The sequence below is a fragment of the Bos taurus genome, chromosome 21, assembly GCF_002263795.3.
Source record: "Bos taurus isolate L1 Dominette 01449 registration number 42190680 breed Hereford chromosome 21, ARS-UCD2.0, whole genome shotgun sequence".
NCBI classification, from domain to species: domain Eukaryota; kingdom Metazoa; phylum Chordata; class Mammalia; order Artiodactyla; family Bovidae; genus Bos; species Bos taurus.
The window spans coordinates 45,879,612-45,903,239 of NC_037348.1; the positions used below are offsets into that span (position 1 = coordinate 45,879,612).

General features: G+C 34.1%; 1 protein-coding gene across 6 annotated transcripts in view; it reads right to left on the reverse strand.

Annotated features, from left to right (window-relative positions):
- RALGAPA1 (Ral GTPase activating protein catalytic subunit alpha 1) overlaps positions 1-23,628 on the reverse strand; it is a 211,099-nt gene that overhangs the window by 103,934 nt on the left and 83,537 nt on the right. For 3 of the 6 annotated variants that reach the window (XM_010817180.4, XM_059879342.1, XM_010817182.4), the window contains 6 exons: positions 22,898-23,027; positions 20,977-21,214; positions 19,607-19,768; positions 12,080-12,220; positions 2,782-4,323; positions 922-1,046 (listed from right to left, as the gene is read on the reverse strand). In XM_010817180.4, the coding sequence (XP_010815482.1) occupies positions 922-1,046; positions 2,782-4,323; positions 12,080-12,220; positions 19,607-19,768; positions 20,977-21,214; positions 22,898-23,027 (2,338 nt within the window). The remainder of the gene's footprint in view (positions 1-921; positions 1,047-2,781; positions 4,324-12,079; positions 12,221-19,606; positions 19,769-20,976; positions 21,215-22,897; positions 23,028-23,628) is intronic. The other 3 variants (XM_059879343.1, XM_005222080.5, XM_059879341.1) reach the window with 3 other exon arrangements.

A 23,628-nucleotide genomic window follows, 5' to 3' on the forward strand; every position in this document is an offset into this window, starting at 1 on the left:
TGTTTTTAATTCTCATGAAGCATCTGAAATCTTTAGTTTCCAAGATAATCATGATAATAAATAATGAAATTTAGGGCATGAAGCGGGGGGGGGGGGAAGGGACACTAACTGAAGAGTCTACGTTAACTGTATGGAACCAGAGCCTGAAGCACTGCTGGTCTGCCTAAATCAAAGAGTCAAATATCATACGGTGCTGGGCCTGAGATTCTGAAGACCTAAAAGGATCCACGGAGTGAATATTAAGAAATTCAAACGGAAAAAACAGAGGCCAATGGAAGAGGAAGTTCCCTGGTGGTCCAGTGGTTAGGACTTGTGGTTTCCACTGCAGGGGGCCCAGATTCCATCCCTGGTTGGTGAACTAAGATCCTGCAAGCTGTGCAGTGTAGCCAAAATAAAGAAAAATTTAAGAAGAAAGGAAAATGTAATGGAGCTACAGACTTTCTGAAGACAGCAGAAATCCAAGTGAAATAGTTTTCTTTTTTAAAAAAGCAACTCCACATATGTTTATTTATATAATTTCACATATATTTATATTTAAAATTGTGGGAATTGGGCCAGAAGACCTCTACTGTTATCTTTCCTGCTGAGGGCTGGCAGCAGGCCTCAGAGCACCCTAAGAGCAAAGACGAAAAACAAAGAGCTAGCAAGGTAGTGGCTTATAATGCAGTAGCTGAGCAAACAGGTATACCAGTCTTTCACTCTGGTCAAAACTAAAAGGCTGCTTGTTTTATGTCTTTGGATAAGGAATATAAAAATATAATTTAAAAATCTTAATTTAAAAAAAAGGCCTAAATTTGGGGTGAAGGCTGATTGGAATAAAATTATTCACATGGGTATCACACACATATATATGTAAAAGGTATGTATCTTTTAGTTTCGCTACCCTCCTCTCTAAAAACAAATAAATCAAATAACACTTACTGAGGCATTACCACTTCGAAGTCGCTCTGCTATAAACTCATCCATCAGATCAGGAACATTAGCATTGCTGCTGCCAATATCACTATTAAGAGGGGGCAGTTTTGTGCTCATGTCCTCTTTATTGACTAAAAACAAATAAACAACTATATATAGTGAGTAAAGACTTAACTACATTTCCTAAATTTAAAACAAACAAAAACAGCCACAACAAATTACCTATGCCATATCAATTATTTGCCAAACATGCATCTAAGAGTAATTTTTCTCCTTTTAGATTTAAGAATTAGTAAATTGATATGTACTTTATTTAACTAAGCAGATGTTAGTCAATCTTCAGTACAACCTTAAACAGCAAGAAAGCTTACAGATAAGCACTAGCTGGGAGTTAGGTTAATATTGTCTATAAAGAAACTGGTATATTTTTCTTTCTTCCTGTCTCTATGCTTCTATTTGGAGCCTCAATAATTTAGAAATTCATCTTCCCCAAAGAATATTTACAAGGAATATATCCCCTGAATTTTAAGTTTACATATTAATAAGTTAAAATTCTTTGATCTTGACATAATGTTGTTTCTGTTCACTACACTACAAAATCTAATTTTATTGTTTGAAGAAAAAAGATTTTCACAAAGGTTTTTCTATTAAAAAAAGTTACTTTGAATTTTTTAAGACTATACTGTGGTTTACATTAACATAGACGTTTTAAACCTTGGGAAACTGACAGAAAGTAAGATATTTACTTATTTCACTATTATGCCATTGAAAAGGAGATTTCTCCACATCCAAAGGAAATCAACACTGTTAATATTCCTAATGAACTTCAAAGCATTTCAGGTTAAGAAAATATACTGGTCAGGAACTTACTGTGAAATACCATTATCTTTATACTACTTGGCCAGGCTTTGCTAAGCTGTCAAATACTGCCCTCAAGTGGCATTAATGGCTCAGTGCAAGATGCAGCGTTCTTGTTAATCATGCTAACAAAACCATGTTAAACAAATAAAATCAAAACCTACCTTACTGCTGAAAGTTAATTTTCTATAACTGTACAGTTATTTTAAATTTGAATCAAGATAAAACAGTTACCATAATCTTGCTTTCTGTAATCTGTCCATAGAGGTTCCATATCTAAATCATGATTGGCTATCATGAAACCTTTATGCACATCTAAAATCTCAGAAAAAAGAAAGTAATGATAAGTGTTTTAAGGATATGACTTGCATTCTATACAAATGAATGCAAAACTAAAAAGCCTACAGCTTATTTGGAAATGGAGTACATGAAAGTAACGAAGCACACCTTGAGGTTTAAGACATAATTTCCTCTTCAATAACAATTAACTAAAAATGGTGGTGTTCACTGTAGGACCCTGATTTCCATTATGTTATATAATGTCAAAATAATTCTCTACAAGAAAAAATAAAACTACATAAATCAGCAGTAAAAATAAATGAAACCAATTATTAAGAGCTGGGATCCTTTTAAATGTAAACTATTGGGGGAGCAAGGGAGAAAGTATTCCAACTCCTCAGTAAACTTAATTTCAAGTTCATGTAGTAAACACTAAAAACATTTGATTTGGATAGCCTTTGGAAGGTCATTAAATTTTCCTGTATCCCCTCTTCTCTATCTTGTTCAGCAGCAAAGAGGTTTAACTAAATGCTTTATAAGGGAAATTAGTAATTTAAATCAACATTTTATGCTGGGAAAAATACAGCTGGGGAAAGGCGCATGCATAACCAAACAGAGAGAAAGCAGTGACCATCCCAAAGCTTTTTGATTGCTTATAGCTTGCTTCAGTTGCATTAAGCCAAACTGGTGCTGTCTTCTCCTTTTGCGCTCTGCACAGTTAGTGCTCACCTGCAGCTTTCCTTCCAAAATAGCCCATTACATGACTGTACAGATCCCTCAGTGGAGCCTCTGGTGGCATTCTGTTCTGCCTCTGTGGGGAAACATTTGCCTTCGGCTTCGAAAGAGCATGGACAACAGTTTTATAAACGCCACCCAGGGAGCCCTGCGGTAGTCCTGCCTCGTGACTTGATGACTTAATAGTACTACGACTACCTAACTGATTAGTTGCAATTCCTTCTTTCTGTAATATGGCGGTGGGAATCTCTGTTGTTTCCTTAATTGTTTCACTGCTTGCTGACGCTGCACTAATTGTATCTAGAGGCCTGTACACACCAGGTTTTACTAGCTCTGCAGCACTGTTGGAGCTGGTGTGGGGGTTGCTGATGTTGCTATTACTACCACTAAAGCCACTGAGCTTCCGCAGTCTCATCTTCCATGGAGCCTCTTTGTTTTCCAGAGGATTATAAAACTGAACTGACTCAGTAGAAGGTCTAAAAGTAACATGAACACTATTTCGCTTTTTAGTAGCAATTTTCATGATTTTGGCTCTGTGAGTTACTGTTTCAGACAAGCTCCTTTTAGTTGGAGAAAGCTTGCTAGTGCTTGTAACATGAGGCATTCTACGGTTAACAGGTGCTTTTAGTGTAGTTTTCTTGGCATGCAAAACATGTGGGACAGTGATTTTTTCATTAATTTGCACACCCTTAACCTTTTCAGCTAGTGTTATATCTATACAGGCATCTAATTCTGTGGCTGTTTGTCTATACAGATGTTTTCTCTTTTCTTTATCACAAGGGCTACCTGAACTAGGTTCCGATGACTGTTTATCATTGTTTAGTTGTTTACATTTTTCAGAAGTTTTTGTTTTCATAAAGCTGTCTAACTGGTTGGGTGCACTAATATTTGTGAAGACAGCGGAGTTTGGTTCTTTTTGAAACTGTATGTTTTCAGGAGTTCCAACAAAAGAGGTGGTATTTTCTGATTTACTTTCCTGGTCTATGTACTCTAATTTATCTGAGGATGATCTTTCATCCTTATTTACTGCAACAGAGATCACTTCCTGTGAAGCTGCATCTTTATCTAACTCGTTTTTACTGTGACTTTCTTGGGTTTCCTTAAAATATTCTTTCAGGGAGGAAAGAAGATCATCATCTCCTTCAAGGTCAATGTACTGGATTTGTTCAAAAGCTGAATCTGCAAGTTCTACTGGATCTATTAAGTGACAGAGATGGTCATATATGCTATCACCAACTTCCAGAGAAGACTCTCTACTATGAGTATCAGTGATGTGGCTCTCAGTGGATCTAGTTATTGAAGAAGCCTCTGTGGAACTCTGCAAGCTTGGTGCATGACGGGATGAACTGTCAATGACAGGCACTGCACCTTTGGCTCGTTCAACAGTGAATGGTTCCAAGATGTCAGAAGTGCTGCTACTTCGAGGCAATGGCTGCTCCTCACTCAAAGCACCAAAAACTTCATTTCCAGTGTCTTCACTTTGCGAAAAATGTCTGACTCTAGTTGGACGAGGAAGTATTTGAGCATCATCAATATCTGTAAAAACAAAGAAAGAAAGAAAGAAAAATTATAGAGTAGAAACTATACAAATACAAAAAAATAAGTATTAATTTCAACCATTTTCTAAGCATATGCTTAAAAATAAAAAATTTTGAGTTTTTTGTAAGCTCAATGAAAGAAAATCTACAAATTTGTTTTTAAATAATGATGGGCACAAGCCAATATAGCATGTAGTATAAATGAATTAGAAAACTACCAGAATACATTTTAAAATGTTAACATGCATAGAACAAACAGTGAGGTGATGAAACATTTGGAAGTGCAATTAAAGATAGAGCTGTGCCAATAAATCAAGCAATTCAAACTTGCTATTCAATTTTTCTTAATAAAGTTTCAGGCAGAAAAAAGTAGATCTTAACACAAAAAAGCTCATCTTAGTATCCCACTACAGAAACTCCATAGGGTCTCATAATTCCTCTGTTTCCTTCTTACCAGGCAAGAAACATCACCTTTTCTTCAAATTTTGCTTATTTGACCACTTACTACACTTGGAAATCTCTATTCTCTTCCTAAAGTTCTCTTTGTCAGGAAACTAGTTATCTGTTCTACTGAGGTATTTTACTTTATTTTATTACACTATTAAAATCTATTTACCCCTACCCTGCAAAATCTATTCACCCTATCAAATAAAATTAATACACTGCTAAAAAAATTCTACTTTTTCATGTTTGACACAAACAGCATTAATTTACTAGGAACCAATCTCCTCTGCCAAACACTGGCCCACTCCATTAGGTAACCATGGAACCCTAAAAACTGCACCTACAGCTTCTTACATTTCTTTTAAAAATTACAGATTTGAGAGTCAAAATGGACATTATAGATTATTTAACTCTCCTACTGAACAAACTGAGTCCTAAAGAGAGGAAACCACTTCTCAAGTTTGAGAAGCAGGCTTAGTGTTCTATGTCATTACATTGTTTTTAGTGCCTGAAGTGATAAGTATATGATAAATTTTCAAAAATATGTACAAAATTGAAAATTACAATATGAAATACTATTTAATTGTAGAGATATATACAAATTAAAACATTTACTACTGATAAAATGTCATGTCTACAAAAACATCTTGGCATTTTACTAAAAGACATGTTCAGAAAAATACCATGAAAAAGGGACAAAGTCAAAAAGTCTGATATTGGTACTCATTAGACTTGTAATGCATAGATTAAAAGTAACAGAACTATAACTGATGAAAATGAGAAGATTTAGATCCAGAGAAAACAGTTACTTGTCCAAGATCACAGATATATTTATTGAAATGGTGCAAGATCTAAAACTTAGGTTTTCTTACTCTAGACTCTGAGAAGTAAGTTTTCTCATTTATAAAATGGGGACAGTAATTCAAAATATTCTTGTGGATCTATGTGAGGGATGAAGAGAGGCTGGTACCTCTGCTATTTCACTGATATCACTTTCTTTGTATGAGATCCAAAAGGAGCCACCTTATACTAAATTCAAATCAAGAGCAGTTTGTGATATACTAAAATTGCACTATATTCCTGAAGATATACACTGAAACTCCCAATACATGTCAAATATAAACTATCTCCTAAAGTTGAAACAACTCTTTATCATTAAGTTGAAGAGAATACTTTAAAAAAATGTTAGCTTTCTTCTTCATACACTTTACTTACAAATTCTTCTAAATGAAAAACAAAGCATTTCCGCAGAAACTTTATGATATATTGTAATACTGTAGCAGATAAGTAATGCATATTTGTGCATCTTGACAAACGCGAAGTATTTTTGGTTTGTGTCCCATAATAGGTCATAAGAACCTCTGCCAAGAGATTATATTCACCATGCACTCCAGTTTCTTCCCACAAAATGTTCTAAAAGGACTCAACAAAGAATAAAGATTACATAATTTTTCTATAAAAATTAAGAATTTTATAGTAGGAATTATTTTTTTAGCTGCAAATTTAAAATCAAAATATTAAAACCTTATTAAAATCTAACGCTGAGATTAGAAAATATATGAACTTCAGGAAAAAAGCTGAATATTAGTATTAATGTCTAGTTTCCTTTATTGATAACCTCATACTTTTTCCATTCTAAAGAAACCAATAAAGATTACTGTGAAGTTCTGTTTTTAGGCATTTCCTCCCAATCCAGTCTTCATGTTGCATGTTAGGAAATTTAGCCATTATTTCAGCTTGTTTTTCCCCTAAACTTTTGTTAGTACATATGAATATCTAAAAAACGTTCAAGTCTAAGAGGGCAAGGGCTTTGAAGAAAATGAAAATATTTTTGTAACAATAATGTACTGTTAGTAAATCTAAGTTTCAAAAAAAAGCTTTCTGAAAGTTATAAGTTTTAAAATACAGTTCTTACCCGGGCATATAACACTAATACTAATCGCATAAAATCAAAGAAGAAAGTAACTGCAGAGAGGAAATCAAAATCAGCATTTGAAATTAAGCAAAATTGCCTCTAACAAGGCTTAAAGTTTAAAGAAATAAAAAAGAATAAAAATAAAAATAAAAAAAGAAGATAGGAGAAAAAAAAATGAGAATTTCTTTCTTTTTTGCCAAATGATAATTTTTATGAGTAAAATTCTATTTAAAAAAAAAAAGAAATAAACCTGAACCTTATTGAAGATAATGTCTAAATGACAGCTCAATCATACACAGCTGTCCGGTATTCATTGGGGACTGGTGTCCAGGAGCCCCCGTGGAAACTAAAATCCACAGACATTCAAGTTTCTTATATAAAATGGACAAGTACAATAAATACAGTTGGCTCTCCAAACCAACAGGTTTACTTGTATTCAACCAACCTTGGATATGAAGGACCGACCGTATAGTCCTTCCTACATGCACTGTTCTAAGTATCTTATGTATATTAACTCATTTAATCCTCACAATAGCCTCATGAATTAGGTGTATTATCCCCATTTTACACGTGAAGAAACTGTAAGACTTGCCTGAGGATACACAGCTAGAAGGTGGAGAGCTGGGATTTGAAGGAAGGCAAAAATTAGTCCAGGTTCTTATCTCCTGAATAATATATATTATGTATTCATGAAATAATTAAAAATTACTATTAATACATTATAAATCATTTATTTCCATAAAGCTAAGAATCTGAGGAATCAAAACTTAGGTCAACTACAAGTATTAGTAAATTATACAGAAAAACACAATGGATAAACTTTGTATTGGATTGCTGAAAATAATGGTAATAACAGGTTAAAACAGACATGGCCTTTAAAACTACTTAATTACGCTGCTTACATTTTACCTTGAACAAGTGTCTAATTAAACTAGTTCAGTCTAAAGAATAACTAACCAATGACCGAACAAAACAAGAAGAAAGTTTTTTAATAAACTTAAAAAAATAAGTGAACATTTGAGAAAATGCTTCCTATAGAGCCTAAAAAGTATTTGAAATGTCAAGTTTCACCTCTGGATTTGCTTAATGATGTTTTACTATTAAAGTGTTGGAAAATCATCTCTGGATTAAAACAGTTTTTTCTGAATGTTGTGTTTCCAAAAAGTTTTCTTTGATATTTTGAAAAGATAAGCTGTAAATGAAAGTGTAATATTAGTTTGTAACATGTTAAAAAAAAAAAAACTATTTTCACTGAAATTTACCATTTTTCAGGATTTTTTTTTTTTATATTAACATGACCATATCCCCATTGTCTGAAATAGCTCTTGTCACATAGTAGGGGCTCAATAAATACTGGTAGAAGGGAAGCATATTTTTTATATTAAAAACTGCTGCTGCTGCTGCAATTGCTTCAGTCGTGTCCGACTCTGTGCGACCCCATAGACAGCAGCCCATCAGGCTACCCTGTCCCTGGGATTCTCCAGGCAAGAACACTGGAGTGGGTTGCCATTTCCTTCTCCAGTGCGTGAAAGTGAAAAGTGAAAGTGAAGTTGCTCAGTCGTGTCCAACTCTTAGCGACCCCATGGACTGGCAGCCCACCAGGCTCCTCTGTTCATGGGATTTTCCAGGCAAGAGTGCTGGAGTGGGGTGCCATTGTCTTCTCTGATATTAAAAAACTAGTAGCTGCTAACTAGTAAAATATCAAGCTAGTTTCTCAAGTATAATACTAAGATACTATTGGAAAATTTTAATAATCTCTAAAATGAGGTACAGAAAAAAGTACCCAAATCCCTTTTACCAAAGCTAAATTCTATTCCCAGTTAATCACAAACAGCAGCTATGAGTGGCAATATTTTTACAGCTCTTGAATTCATAAAATCATTTATATTAATATATGTAGACACTGATGTTATTTAGAGGCTCAAGGTTTTTTTTTTTTTTTTTTAATTACTGAAGGAAAAGACAATGTTCCCTTATGTAATAAAAAAAAATTTTTTTTTTTTTTTTTTTGCCTATTTGGGCTATAATGAAAATGTACCTTCAAGGTAAGTTAAGAATTATTATTAGTAGAGGCTAGCAAAAACTCTACATCTTTTTAAAACTAGATATTCACTTTGTAGGTAATTCAAAGCAGTATCCACATCATTAAAATCATATGAAAAGACTGAAAAGCAACAAACCAAAATAATTAATTTTAGACTACTAAAATTTAAAATACGAAACTATCATCTACTCTTACCCTTTTAATGTTGTTTCCTTGACTCAAATTCTGGAAATAGATAAATGACCAATACATTTTTTATAAGAAAATTATACAGATTTAGTGTTTGTTTGCAAACACGTTAAATAATACCATGTTTAAGTTAGCTTCAAATTTTTCTTGAGATGTACTTTTAAAAGAATTAACACAAATTATTTCAGTGAAAAAAATTCTAGTGTAATTTAGAATTACACTAGAATCTGCTGGTGTTCTAGGCGCAAAAATTGTAGAAAATTACTATCACATATTGGTGAGAAGGAATAAATTTCTTTGTGCAAAGAAGGGCCTACTTGTTTGATTAGATAGGAAATTATTCTCCTGATTAGGCAGATCTTAGGAACAAGATGGGCCATGAGACATACCATCTTCTTTCTTCTGATACTCAGAAAGTAAAAGTTGAAAGATCAAAAACATTTTGCTCTACAGTGCTCAATTCAAATAATGAAGTACTGCTAATAACCTTAGCAGTCTATGTAACATGGTTTAGACAGCCTAGAATTTAACAGCATCAAATGTGGCAAAAAAATTAGCAGTTTTGAGAACTAACTGGGAAGAAAGTGGGCCTGTAAACAATTTCAGACTAGGACAGTACTTGATTAGAAAATAGCAACAACAGTTGCAAAAGTCAATTGCCTACCATGCTTATGTTCTTTTACATGCCTTCTATCATGAAAGTATTATTTTTGGCAGTGAAAGCTAATTTACTTAAGAAAAATTATTGAGATTTCTGACTTCTCTTGCTTTTTTCAGGAAAATAAAGACTGCTAGACTGGGCTACCATATATGTAAAAGTACAATCTGGTGGTATAGGAGACACGACAGGGAAAATGTGCCTGCCCAGACACCAGCACTACCTGCAGAGCTTTAAGAAATAAAGTAAGATCTTCTGAAACCCCCAGGATATTATATCAAAACCAAAGACAGACACAAGTCTGGGAAGAAACATTTGTTCAACATCAGATGAGTTCAATGTTAAGAACTCATGTCAGTGACTGTGTCAATGCTGTTGAAATAGTTCATGGAGCTTAAGAAAAACTCTCAAAGGATATTCAGCGACTCAATTAGTTTAGTCTATCTATATAAAGTTATACCATGCAGAATCACATTTACAACAATATAGACTGAATAGTCATCTAACCCAGAATACTGGAGGAGAAAAAAGGGCTAGATAACAATAGAGTACACTGAAAACTGACAGTTCATTCTTAGAAATCATAGTATGTTAAACAAATATAAAAGAATTAAAAGGAGTGTCTTTTTGCCATGTAAGTAGTCAAGAGTATCAGGTAAATATTTTTCTGGAAAATTATACTTCTAACCAAAAGCTAGAGTGATTGTCTATGGGGTAGTTTCATTGTCTTACTGGTAAAGCAGTTATAGAAACCTCAACTCTTGTTCTTAAGATGATGCACCCAGGAAATATGAGTTCAACTAAGCCCGCTTACATCAGGGGGACAGATTAAACTATGAAAAACATAGTTCACTTGCCTTTTTAGCTTTCACTTATGTACCTCCTCTTGGTTTGGGAAAAATCTCTGATCTTACCAGGATTAGGGATGGTGGAAGGGACCTTCATGAACTTGAAATAACATTATTAATAAAAATGCACCTTCTCTCGCATAAGCCTACAGTTCATTAGGAACTAAAAGGGTACAAAGATAGGTTGTTAAAAAATAAAAATCAGTAACCTCACCAAAAGTCACAATATGAAGGAAACACTCCTAAGAAAATGATAGGAAAGCACCCAAGAATGCACAAGTAACTTTCTTTAAGCCAGCACATTTTGCATAAGTACAGCTGACTCTTGAGCAGGGCTCTGAACTGTGCTGAGCTGTATCCAACTCTGTGGCAACCCCATGGACTACAGCCTGTCAGGCTCCTCTGTCCATGGGACTTCCCAGGCAAGATTACTGGAGTGGGTTGCCATTTCCTTCTCCAGGGGATCTTCCCAACCCAGAGACTGAACCTGCCTCTCCTGCATTGGCAGGCAGATTCTTTACCGCTAAGCCACCAGGGAAGCCCTTAAGCTGTGTGGGTCCACTTATTTGTGGGTTTTTACAAATAAATTTGTACTGTATCACTACACTATGTGTGGTTGATCAAATCTGCCCATGTGAAATCACAGAAGTGGAGGGCTCATTGTAAAGTTATATATACATGGATTTTGGATAATATGGAAGGACAGCAACCTTCACTCTTGCATTGCTCAAGTACCAAGTGTATATTGAAAACAAACTTGCTTCTGTCTAAAAGACAAGGCACTATAATTCTAGTCATACAGAAAAAAAATTTTTTTAAGAAAAAACTAAGCTAAGGTGGTAGAAATGACTGTGTGTGAGACAGACAGAGGGAGAGACTGACTTGAAAGTGTCACTAGGGAATTTTGGGAGTAATGGAAATATTCTATATTTTGTTTGGGGTGAAAGATGATGAGGGGTGTACAATTCTCAAATCTAATTGAAATGAACCTAGGAACTATGCATTTTATTATGTTAATTATGCCTTATTAAAGAGGAGATCATCTCAGTACTGCAGATAAAGGACCTGATGCAGAAGTGGAAAGTTGATCACTTTCTGAGCAAAGGTTCTGAGGCTCCTTAGAAATTGGGGCTTCACAGAATGGTTTTGTTATTTGGTTTAAAAATTAGTTATTAGAATTCTATACACTATTATAAAGATTTATTCCAAAGCAACTTTTCAATTATATACTTGATTCCCCCTAGCTTAAATTTCATTACTACAGATGATGGAGAATGCACTATTTAATATTTACCATATATTCAGTCAAATGATGACATTATAAATGAAATTCTAAATATACATTACTAGTTTACCTGACCACCTGAGAAGAAAAAAAATCAGACATGAACAGAAAAAAAAGAGAACCCTGGCCATTTACAGCCCCAAATATTGGTCATTGGCACAGCACTAAACTTAGCACTTCCAGAATGAACTGCAAGGATAGCATTAGAGTTCAAATAACTCAAAATGTTGATTTCTCAACCACTTTCCCAATTTCCCACACCTCCCCCAAAGAAATTAACTTTGAAGAGTTTATTTGATTAAGCAAAATTTGAAAGCAGAAGAATTAAAAAGTGAAAAAGGTGGTGCAGAAATTAGCAGAGGTGGCACTACCTGAAAGCTCATCAGAAAGGGGAGTGAGAACAATATCAGGCAAGAAGGGTTTGGAAGTATGGATCAGAACAGGAGCACTTTTAGCACTGCGTATATAGGCCGATGGCAGAGCACATTCACCAATGGATCGGCTTCTCATGGCTTTAAAAAAGGAACAGAAAGAAGTGGGGAAGGAAAAAAGAAGAGTGACTATAATGAAAGGCTTGTGTCATAGAAAAAGCAGCAACAGAGAAAACTAAAAGATACAAAGGAAGGAAATCTTAAATTAAAACATTTCAGCACGGCAAATACTGGCAAGCTGTAAGAAAAGAAATCAGAGAACACACATGACATTTCAAATGTAAATCTTTTTGTGTAAAGCAGGAAAATGATTTTTTTTGTTTTTCATTATTAGCAGTTACAATGGTATAGCATTAAAAACAGCATACACTTTAATTAGCACTATGTTCTCAAAACTAAAGACTGAAAAGTTTGTTGAACAGAAACACTGCAAAGACTCCATATCAATTGTTTCAAGAGATTTTGGGTACCATATTTGGGCATTTTTCTGAGCCACACTGAGCAACTCTTCTTAATGAAGCTGAATTCCAAGAGCAAATTCCTACTTTCATACTTTTCCCTAATAAAGTTTCAAAGTTACTCATAGGTCTTTTTTAGACAATTATATGTAATTCATAATCTAAAGGATTGAATCTCATGGTTAGTATCTGTTACTGATAGAAGAAGAATGCTTAATTACATCAGTATCTCTTATTTAAAGATAACAGTATCTAAATTTTAAAATTTTAAGTAAAAATATTTATAGAAAATAGCATTTGGAATCAGCATGAAGAATCAAGTTATTGAGAAAAATAAGTTTGTGTTTATGCAAATCTTAACTATATTACATAAAAACTTAAAAGATTAAATTAAAATTTTTTTCATTTGTATTTAGTTGTATTTGGTAATTTCTTAAAAGTAACCAGTTTGCAAAATTAAAGACAAATTTTGACACCCTTAGAAATAAATTAATAGTCAAGTTTATATCTCAAGTACTTTTTAACACTTAAGAGATTCTTGAATAAATGAAGGTATAAAGATTTTAAAAGATACAATATTGCATAAAATCTAGTGTAATGGTGACATAATACATATATATTTGAATGTTACCATCATTTCAAAAATCTTAGGTTTTCCTGATTATTAGAAACAGCTGGTTCCCCAATGCTTCAATCCCTTAAGTATAACAGGGCCTTTGCAATCCAACCACAATACCCACTGAAACTTGATCTCCTCCTACTGTTATTCCATTCTACTGCCACACAGAATTTTATACCATTTCTTGAAAATTCCATGCTCTTTCACAACATGGCTTTATGAGTCCATAATATATTTGGTCTTCTTTTCTTCTTGACACTCCTTCATATATAAAATGTCATCTCATCTGTGAAGCTTTAAGACTTTCCCACATAGTTAATTTACTAGCAATACAGCAGTTAGCAAAACAAACAAGAATTCCTCTTTTTTACAAAGCTTACAATCTATTTTTAGTGGACTGTACATTTTATATGCCTCCCAGTTTTTCAAAGGCAAAAACTGTTATCTTCTTATCTTTATATCTCCGGTGCCTGGCACATATGAGCTCAATAAATCTTTACTGACTGAGTACCTATATTTGGATAAGCACAGCAAAATCATTTGAAAAAAAAACTAAAGTTTTAATTGTGAACATATAGAAGAGAAAACCAAAAAAATTACTAACCAAAAACAAGATGCATGTCATAGAGTTTATCACTGGAAAAGAATAATCTAAGAGTCCCTATTCCCCAAATTTATTAATGCTAGCAAAATAACAGATTCTTTAAGAGTAGCTTTTTTATGTTTATGTGTAGCAAAATGTGGAAGGTTGGAATATATTCAGAAAAGGCAACAACGTGCCTTCAGTGTATGACTTCCCATGTATTATATTAAAGGTTAAGTGTATTTTAAATGGAAACCATATACAGAATGTCAGAGTCTGACCCTACTCATTTTTCTGCTGGCTTCCTCTCCCTCTTGTGAAAGTGGTCAACAATTTTATGATCCAATTTGAAATAAGTTATGTTGACTTCAAGATAATCATTCCTTAAAACTTGTTAGAACAAAGATATAAACACAAAGGTAAAACCTAAAGTGCTGCTTATCAACACAAAACGTAAAATACCATCTACAGTGATAATCAGATGTGATGAAAAAGAGATATTTCTTTTAGAACCAAACTGAATCAAATTGTCGATTCCACAGATGAATTACAAGCTGTCTTGATGTTTTCCCCCTTGGGTTAGGTAATTCCTTGGAAATAACAATTCTTTCTATTCTTTCTTTTCTACCACCAACTTGAAGCAAGAGCTTGGGCATTTCCCTTGGAACTTTCCCCATAATCACTATGATATAAGTTTGTGTGCTATGATCCTGAATGAATTCTTCAAAAAGACATCCCTCCGTCTGTTACTATCTTTATGTTTACCTGGAAATCTGTTAAGTGCCACACAGCTGTGCAATCTACACTATGGAAAATAACAATGAATTAGCTACAGAGATTTTGGGGGACTTACTAATTTAAAGCTTGTATCACAGAATCTCTGTAAAGCTACTGAAACTGGCCCAACTTCAATGAATTACCCTACAATGGTCTCTTAAGTGTTCAAGTGAAAGGAACTGTCACACATCTCTCACTGTAAATCAAATGCTATAAATAGAAATAATTAAGTTTAGTGAGGAAGACAAGTAAACAGTCAATATAGGCCAAGAGCTAGACTGCTTGCTCCCAACAGTCAAATTGTAAATGCGAAGGAAAAATTATTGGAGAAAATTAAGACTGAAGAGACAAATAAGAAAGCAACACAGTCTAATTGCTGGTAAGGAGAAAGTTATTTGGAAATATCAAACCAGCCACAACATTCCTTTAAGCGAAATCCTAATCCAGAGTGAGGCCCTAACTTGCTTCAATTCTAAGAAGGCTGAGAGAGTTGAAGAAGCTACAGAAAAGTTTGAAGCTAGCAGAGTTGATTCATGAGATTTAAGGAAAGAAGCTACCTTCATAACATAAAAGTACACAAGCAGCAAGTGGTGAAGTAGAAGCTGCAGTAAGCTATCCAGAAGATCTAACTAAGATCATTAACGAAGGTAGCTACATTATACAACAGATTTTTTCAATGTGGACACAACAGCTTCTACCAGAAGAAGCCATCAAGGACTTTCATAACTAGAGAAGTTACTGCCTGGTTTCTAAGCTTCAAAACATAGTGTTATTAACAAAAGTCTATAGTTTACATTAGGGATCACTCTTTGTGCTGTACATTCTACAGGCTTCTAACAAATGTATAACATGTATACACAATTATAGTACCATACAGGATAGTTTCACTGCTCTATTTAAACCCTCTGTGCTCCACTTATTTCTCCCTCCTCACTGGCCTGCTTTCCACTCCTTGGCAATCAGCAATCTTTTTACTGTCTCTTCAGTTTTCCCTTCTTCATAATATCATATAGTTGTAATCACCATGTATATAACATTATCAGATTGGTTTCTTTCACTTAGCAATAGCATTCGGAACTCTTGCATATTTTTTTCCATGTCCTGATAGCTCACTGTACCTTTTCAAAGAATAATATTCTACTGTATAGATGTACCACAGTTTGTCAAATCATTTACTTATTTAAGAATATCTTGGTTGATTCTGAGTTTTGGCATAAATTCCAAGTTTATGAATAAAGCTGCTACAGATATTTGCATGCCAATGTTTGTGTGGACATATGTTTCCAACTTACCTGGATAAAAGCTAAGGATGGTTTGATTCTACAGTAAGAATATATTTACTTTTCTAAACTACGAAACCATCTTCCAAAGTGGCAGTACCATTTTGCAGTCTCACAACCAATGAGAGTTACTGTTGCTCCATATCCTTGTCAGCATTTGGTGTTATAAATGTTCCGGATTTCAACCATTCTGATAGATATGTAGTGGTATTTCATTGTTTTAGGGCAATTTAATTTCAAATACTATAGACTAAACCTATAGACATATCCACATACAAGCACAAGTTATAGAAGTATACATAACTATATTCTGTGTCATTTTTAACACCACAAAACTAGAAATAAACTGAAAGCCCATCTTCAGGATACAAGTTAAATTATGGTACTGTTATGTAACATACATCTGATGCAAGGCGTTTGACATTTTCTGATATGCAATAATCATTAAGATATAGCATTACAGCTTGACTTCATCTCCTTGCACTCTTGTCTTTCTTACCCTACACTTCACTCACTCTGGCCTCTTTCAGTTCAGTCAGTTCAGTCGCGTCCGATTCTTTGCGACCCCATGAATCGCAGCACGCCAGGCCTCCCTGTCCATCACCAACTCCCAGACTTCACTCAGACTCACGTCCATCGAGTCAGTGATACCATCCAGCCATCTCATCCTCTGTCGTCCCCTTCTCCTCCTGCCCCCAATCCTTCCCAGCATTAGTCGTCCCCTTCTCCTCCTGCCCCCAATCCCTCCCAGCATCAGAGTCTTTTCCAATGAGTCAACTCTTTGCATGAGGTGGTCAAAGTACTGGAGTTTCAGCTTTAGCATCATTCCTTCCAAAGAAATCCCAGGGCTGATCTCCTTGCAGTCCAAGGGACTCTCAAGAGTCTTCTCCACCACCACAGTTCAAAAGCATCAATTCTTCGGCGCTCAGTCTTCTTCACAGTCCAACTCTCACATCCATACGTGACCACAGGAAAAACCATAGCCTTGACTAGATGGACCTTTGTTGGCAAAGTAGCTTTTGAATATGCTATCTAGGTTGGTCATAACTTTCCTTCCAAGGAGTAAGCGTCTTTTAATTTCATGGCTGCGGTCACCATCTGCAGTGATTTTGGAGCCCCCAAAAATAAAGTCTGACACTGTTTCCACTGTTTCCCCATCTACTTCCCATGAAGTGATGGGACCAGATGCCATGATCTTAGTTTTCTGAATGTTGAGCTTTAAGCCAAGTTTTTCACTCTCCTCTTTCACTTTCATCAAAAGGCTTTTTAGTTCCTCTTCACTTTCTGTCATTAGGGTGGTGTCATCTGCATATCTGAGGTTATTGATATTTCTCCTGGCAATCTTGATTCCAGCTTGTGTTTCTTCCAGTCCAACGTTTCTCATGATGTACTCTGCATATAAGTTAAATAAGCAGGGTGACAATATACAGCCTTGACGTACTCCTTTTCCTATTTGGAACCAGTCTGGCCTCTTTACTCTTCCTTAAATAACAAAGCACACTCTTAGACTAGGGCTTTTATTCTTTTCATTCTGCCTGGAACACTTTTCCCTAGATGCTTCCTCTCAGTTTATTCAGGTCTCTGTTCTTATATGATTAGACAGGCCTTCACTGACCTCCCTATCTAACAGTCCCATTTCTCTATCCTTATACTCTTGCCCCTTACCCTATTTTACTTTTCTTCATAGCACATAATACTGCCTGATGTTTGGTTTATCTGCTTATTATGGGTCTCCCCTGACACAAGAATTGTCAGCTTCAATGGAGTTTATTAAGTTTGTTCTCACATGTATCCTCAATGCTTGTAACAAAGCTTCCACTGTAAGTAGAAGTATTTTTCATTTGAATGACTAAAAGCCATGCATACATTATAGTATATGCACAATTTTAGAAAAATCCTCAAAAACTAGTAATAGCAGTTATCTCTAACGGGGTGACCTGGGTGGGTGAGGAGCAGTGATGCAGGAATGACTTATTAGAATACATATATGCTTTATCACAGTTTGAATTTTTAACTATGTACATTCCCTAAAAACATAAAAAATTAAAAATTTAAGAAAATATATGTCTAAAGAATATCCTAATTTAATGTGTTTCCCTTTTAGTATTTTCTAAATACTTTATGTAGGCACCTTTCTGAACAAAATTTATTATGCATTAAACTTTTGATTGGTCAGTCCAATGAACAAGCCAGATAAGATTTTGACAGAGTATCAGAAAGTAATTAGTCAGGCATGCACTTAAGATGAGTATTTTAATCATTATATGCTTTTATAAAGATTAGAAACATGCCATCATGTTAGCTATGATTTCTTCTCATTAGATACCTAAGATGTTTTTACGCTTCCTTAAACTTTTATCTTTCACATTAAGCATAAATCAGAAAAATATATATAACCTTTAAAAAATATTCTATTTTTAAGTAAAATAAAGTAAAATTTTAAACTTAGAATTCCTTCTTAACCAATACAGAAATATTTTCTATACATGTGACCTTAACATAAAATGAAGAAAGGCATTTCAGATGTAATCAACATGTTCCATAAGAATTTCAAAATATAATTCTATACCAAAATATCCAAGTATTATATTCATTTTTATCCAGTATCCTTTTTCCTTGTATAATTTCTTATTCTTCTTGCTTGACATACAATCAATATAATTCTATGGTTATTTTACAGGCAGGAGACAACTGTGAAAATATTCTTTTGAACAATTTTAAACTAAACATTTTAAATTCTTTTAAAACCTTTAATTTCCTTCTTTTCTTTTACTTGTTTCTTCCTTTAGAACTCTAATTCTTAACACTTTAGAACACCTCCTTTATAGAAGACATATCTTACAATTTTAAATTTATTTAAAATAAGTGTTTTTCATAGACTCTATAAAATATAGATACATTCCCACAGAAAACTCCACTTTCACAGAATCAGATTGCAAAGCCTAAAGTAACTTCTAGCAATTTTTGTTTCAGGCATATGAGATACTATCATTCCAACTACACAGATGAAGTAAATAAAGTCTAGAAAGTTCAGTAAATTATTCAAGGTTATCGAGCTATTTAGTGATGAGAGTGAAAAGAGATCAGGACAAAGTGCTCTTGCTTTTCACTGCAGCACTCTTTCTACTATGATGAAGACCAGGTTTTAAATCTGAGAAGAAAGGAGCAAGACGGTAACTAGGTCCACAGATGCCAAGTGATCTCACATCCAGAAATTCTTTCCGTCACTGCCCTCTGTGGATATTTCCAAGACTAGAAAGGTCTTCCCTACTTGTTAAAGGCAGCAAGGAACCCAGCAATATACTCTACCTTGGCCTCAGCTGTCTATAAGCAGAAAATGTAAATTCCTCACTGGAAGTCTGTGAAGCCAATACAATTATATAAATGTAGCACTGAAAATAAGCTACCCTATTTTTTCATGTTTATTAGAAACTACATCAGTTAATGCATGAGTTCTGTAGAGTGAATCAGAGTTCTACTTCTCAATTCTGTAAAATAACAATTTAAAATTATTGACATCAATGGTAAAATAAATTACAACAGTAATGTAAGATACATCTTACTAGCATAAAGGAATAACACAGTATGTCATCAGACTCCAAGTAGTCCTGAAATAAGTTTTGCTATAGAAGTTTTTCATTTAACAACAGAAAAACAACTGATATGAAAACTGTGTGTTTGCATACGTTGTTACTAAGAACTATAAACATATCACTGCATACAATTCTCATGATTTTAAAAAGTACATACCAACAGTTTTTTGCCGTACTATACTCCTTGCCTTTTCTGTGCCTGGGGAACCAGTGGTTGTTGCACTTCTCTGCCTCATTGGGGCTTGGCCAGGCTGATCGCGACTCCATCCTCTAGAAAATGACTTGTCAACTGAAACTTTCTGAAATTCATGTCCAACTCCTAGAAATGCAGATGTTCAATCTCAGTGCACTGTCATCTCATCAATAACTGCATCAAATTATGTATGCCATTCTGCCTCAGATTCTTAGGTTTACTCGTAAAGTAACTAGATAACATGCTTGTGTACTGAAAGGGTTTTTTGAAATTTATTGTGTAAAAATCACATTCCAAAACTGAGGCATCATCAACAATAAGTGATAATAAATCCTCTGCCACCCACTTATTTCATATAGAAGTGAAACATTTAGACAAGCAAAAAATGATAGAAAATGAACTAACCAAAATCCATCCTGTGAAGGAAGTTACTCTATCTTTACCTGCCAATAATAGCCACTTGGGAAATAAACAGTCCAGGAAAAAGTAGTTTGGTCACATACTTACCACTTTGGACTGTTAAGTATGAAATGTGACTCGTGTCATCTCTAGATAGCAACTAATTATTAATAACAAAAAATCCTAGCAAACTCAGTATTATAAAAGTCTTCCCCGGTGGCTGAGTAGGTAAGGAATCTGTCTGCAATGCAGGAGGCCCAGGTTCAATCCCTGGGTGAGGAAGATCCCCTGGAAAAGGAAATGGCAACCTGCTCCAGTACTCTTGCCTAAAAAATCCTACGGACAGAGGGGGCCTGGCAGGCTACATCCATGGGGTCACAAGAGTCAGACATGACTTTAGTGATAGAGCACTATTACTAGCATTATAAAGACATGTTTCTTTGATATAATCACTATGTTACCGGCCCTCTCCAGCTTTTTAACATTAGATAGAAATATAATCCATAGTCAGGGAATGTTTGCTTTTAGTTAAAACTAAGGAAATGCTTTCAAAAGAATTTCCCAAGTACTTCTTATCGAATATAGTAACATGAAATCACCTTCTAAGTTTTAATTAAAAATATGTGTTTGATAAAAAGGAAGAGTGTTTTATAATTTTTCAGTTTGGTTAATTGTTAAAAATAAAATATTTAAGATTCTGGACTACTTAGCTTTATTAGATATGCACAGAACCATTGAATTTAAGGTTCTTCAAGAACAGTTACCAGGTAAGTACATGCTTCACTGTTGAAAATTTTTAACCTTCAGAGTAAATTAAGGAGGGAATAATTAAGAGAAATTATGACTTTCACCTTCACTCCTCTCCCTGGCTTGATACTCCCAGAGCAAATTATTTAAACAAATTTATATGAAGCATCTCTGTGAATAACTCTTACCTTTCCCTTTGTGCTTTTTTTGTTTTTGTTCACTCAGCTTATCCAATGGTAAATCACTGAGATCCAAACTATATAAATTTCTAGCTAAAACTTTAGTTAGTGTCTCCATAGTCAGCGACCATTCAGTGGCTAACTCTTCCCAATAGGTCAACGATGACAATACCGAGAGTAAGTCATCCCAAAGTTCCCGAGAGATGTACACATTTAGATTTGCTTTAATCCAGGCAACTATAAGAGTCTATAAAGACAAATAATCAGAAATAATAATGAAATATGTTCAAAATAAATTATTAAAAAATTATCCCCAAACTAGTAGAACTTTAAATCACATAATATCCATGATATCCTTTCTTGGTACATAATACTTATAAAAGTAACACACGCACTCATTAGCATCTACTCCAAATTTCAAAAGCTGACAATTTCCAACATTCTAACATTAGGACAAGTTACCAAAACTGAAAAGAAATCTCCCTAAAGTTTAACTACCTTTCATGGTACATTACATTAATGTTAAGTACATGTTGTTCAAAAAGAGACAAGTCTCCACATTATTACAGGTTGAAATAACTGAGTAATTAGTAGTTACTGAACTAACTACTAACATTCTCAAAAAAAGATTGAAATCACTACACAATTTGAATATTCTAAAAGAAAAAGTTACTAGAGATGTATTTAACTTATTGATACATGTTTCTGAAAATTTGTATGTAAACTTGATAAAATTAAATTTGACTTTAAAGACACCAGTGGAATTAAAGGTGTTCCGTACAAATTCAATCATAGAATAAAAAACTTATTTATAAAAGGGCAGAAATTAATGATCAGACTATACTCTTGAGACTTTATAGAATTCTACTGAAGATAAAATCCTATTGAAGAAATAGTCACAAAGTGTTTTAAAAACATAACTCAACAAATTTTACATAAGTTTAACATTAAACATAAAGATAAAAATAAGCAGAGTTTATGACATAAAACAGTAATAACTAGTGCTTTCCACTCCATTCAGAGAACAAAAATATTATTCCATATAGCAAGCTAAAATTGTATCATCCAATAGCACTCACCATGGGGTTAGTTCTAATGATGGGGGGGGGAATAAAAGACTAATGGTCAAAAGGAATTTAAATAATAAATGTAGCTGATTTGAAAGACTTATTCACTATCAACACAGAATTTTAGGTAAACTAGCACCATCTGGGAAAAAAATATTAAATTGAAAAGCTACACTAAATGGCCAAGACTTAGATCTGAGATAGTTTTTATCCTTGACATTAAGAGCCATTTTATCCATGTGTTTATATTTAATGTTTTGTCTTTAAAAAAACATTATTTTGCTTTTTGTTCTCCAAATAATCTATTACACATGTAAAGTCAGTACTCTATCCTTGGGTTGGAAAACACAACATGTAATTCCTATATCATCAACTACTACTGATACTTCAAATGAAGACGTGAAGAGGATAAAGTCTAACGGTATATCGTGGTGGGAAAGAATCTTGATTTACTTTTTTTAAAACTACAGAACAACTTAAAAGAAGTTTTGTTTTTCTAACAACGCCAGAGACTTGGAAACTCATAACGCAAACAATCAAATCATTACCACAAAGCCTGCTGGCATCTTTTTGCAATCATATGAAAGTGTACCCCACAAGAAATAAAGTAAATGTCATCAGTTTAACACTTTTTTTCATAGGCCTGACTGGTATCTCATCTATTCTGCTAGGCTGTTAGTTTGTATGTATGGCAAACATACTACTAGATATACAACTTTTATTTGGCTCTACAAAAGCTCCTTTAATATGATTTCTGATTTAAAGCTTTTTTCCCCAAGAAACAAGTTCAGGGCTCAATGAATCTTAAGAAAAAATACGTATCTATCCACCTATTTATCTATTTATTTATTTATTTTTATTGCCTGGAAAAGTGGTCCTGCAAGTCGACCTGCCAAAGTCATGTTTTTTTTCCCCTGGAACTGCAGAAAAGCTTGTGATGGCATCTTCAGTACAGATTCCGTGACTCTGAGCAACACAAGCAGCATCTGTTCCCTTAAAGTAAAAAAATCAATTAATGTTTCCTTCTTGCGTATGTTTGCTTTTGGTTAATGAATAACTTTGAAATTAATATTTGCTATAAAAATGGTATTATCTTTCAATAATTCAAATATCAAATATCTTTCAAATTTTCCGAATTCTTTATACATTAAAATATAAATTTTCATTTTACAAATCTACACAAGCCATTTTTCAGCCATAATACCTCTCCATCAAATAAAAATTTGTACAAAAGCTGATGAATTAGGGGTGAGAATATGGAGACTGCTCCCATCCCCCCTTACGGAGCTGTTTGAAGAACACTCATTTGTCTTTACAATACAGTTCTACCTTGATGCCTGTCTACCTCACTCATCTTTACAACATTAGAAACTTCGTATCTAGAATTGTACCAGGTTCAATTTCAAAAACTGCATGATACTTTAAGACTAAAAGATCACAATGAGCCTGATGAGAAAGCAAGGATTATTACTCCATTGCTTCTTTCTGTCCTTTTTAGTTTGGTCATCTTTCAACTCTTTATCCTCGATGTGTACTGCAAGTCACCCAATCCTATTATATTATCCTTACCATGCCTCTCTTTCCTTAACGCTTA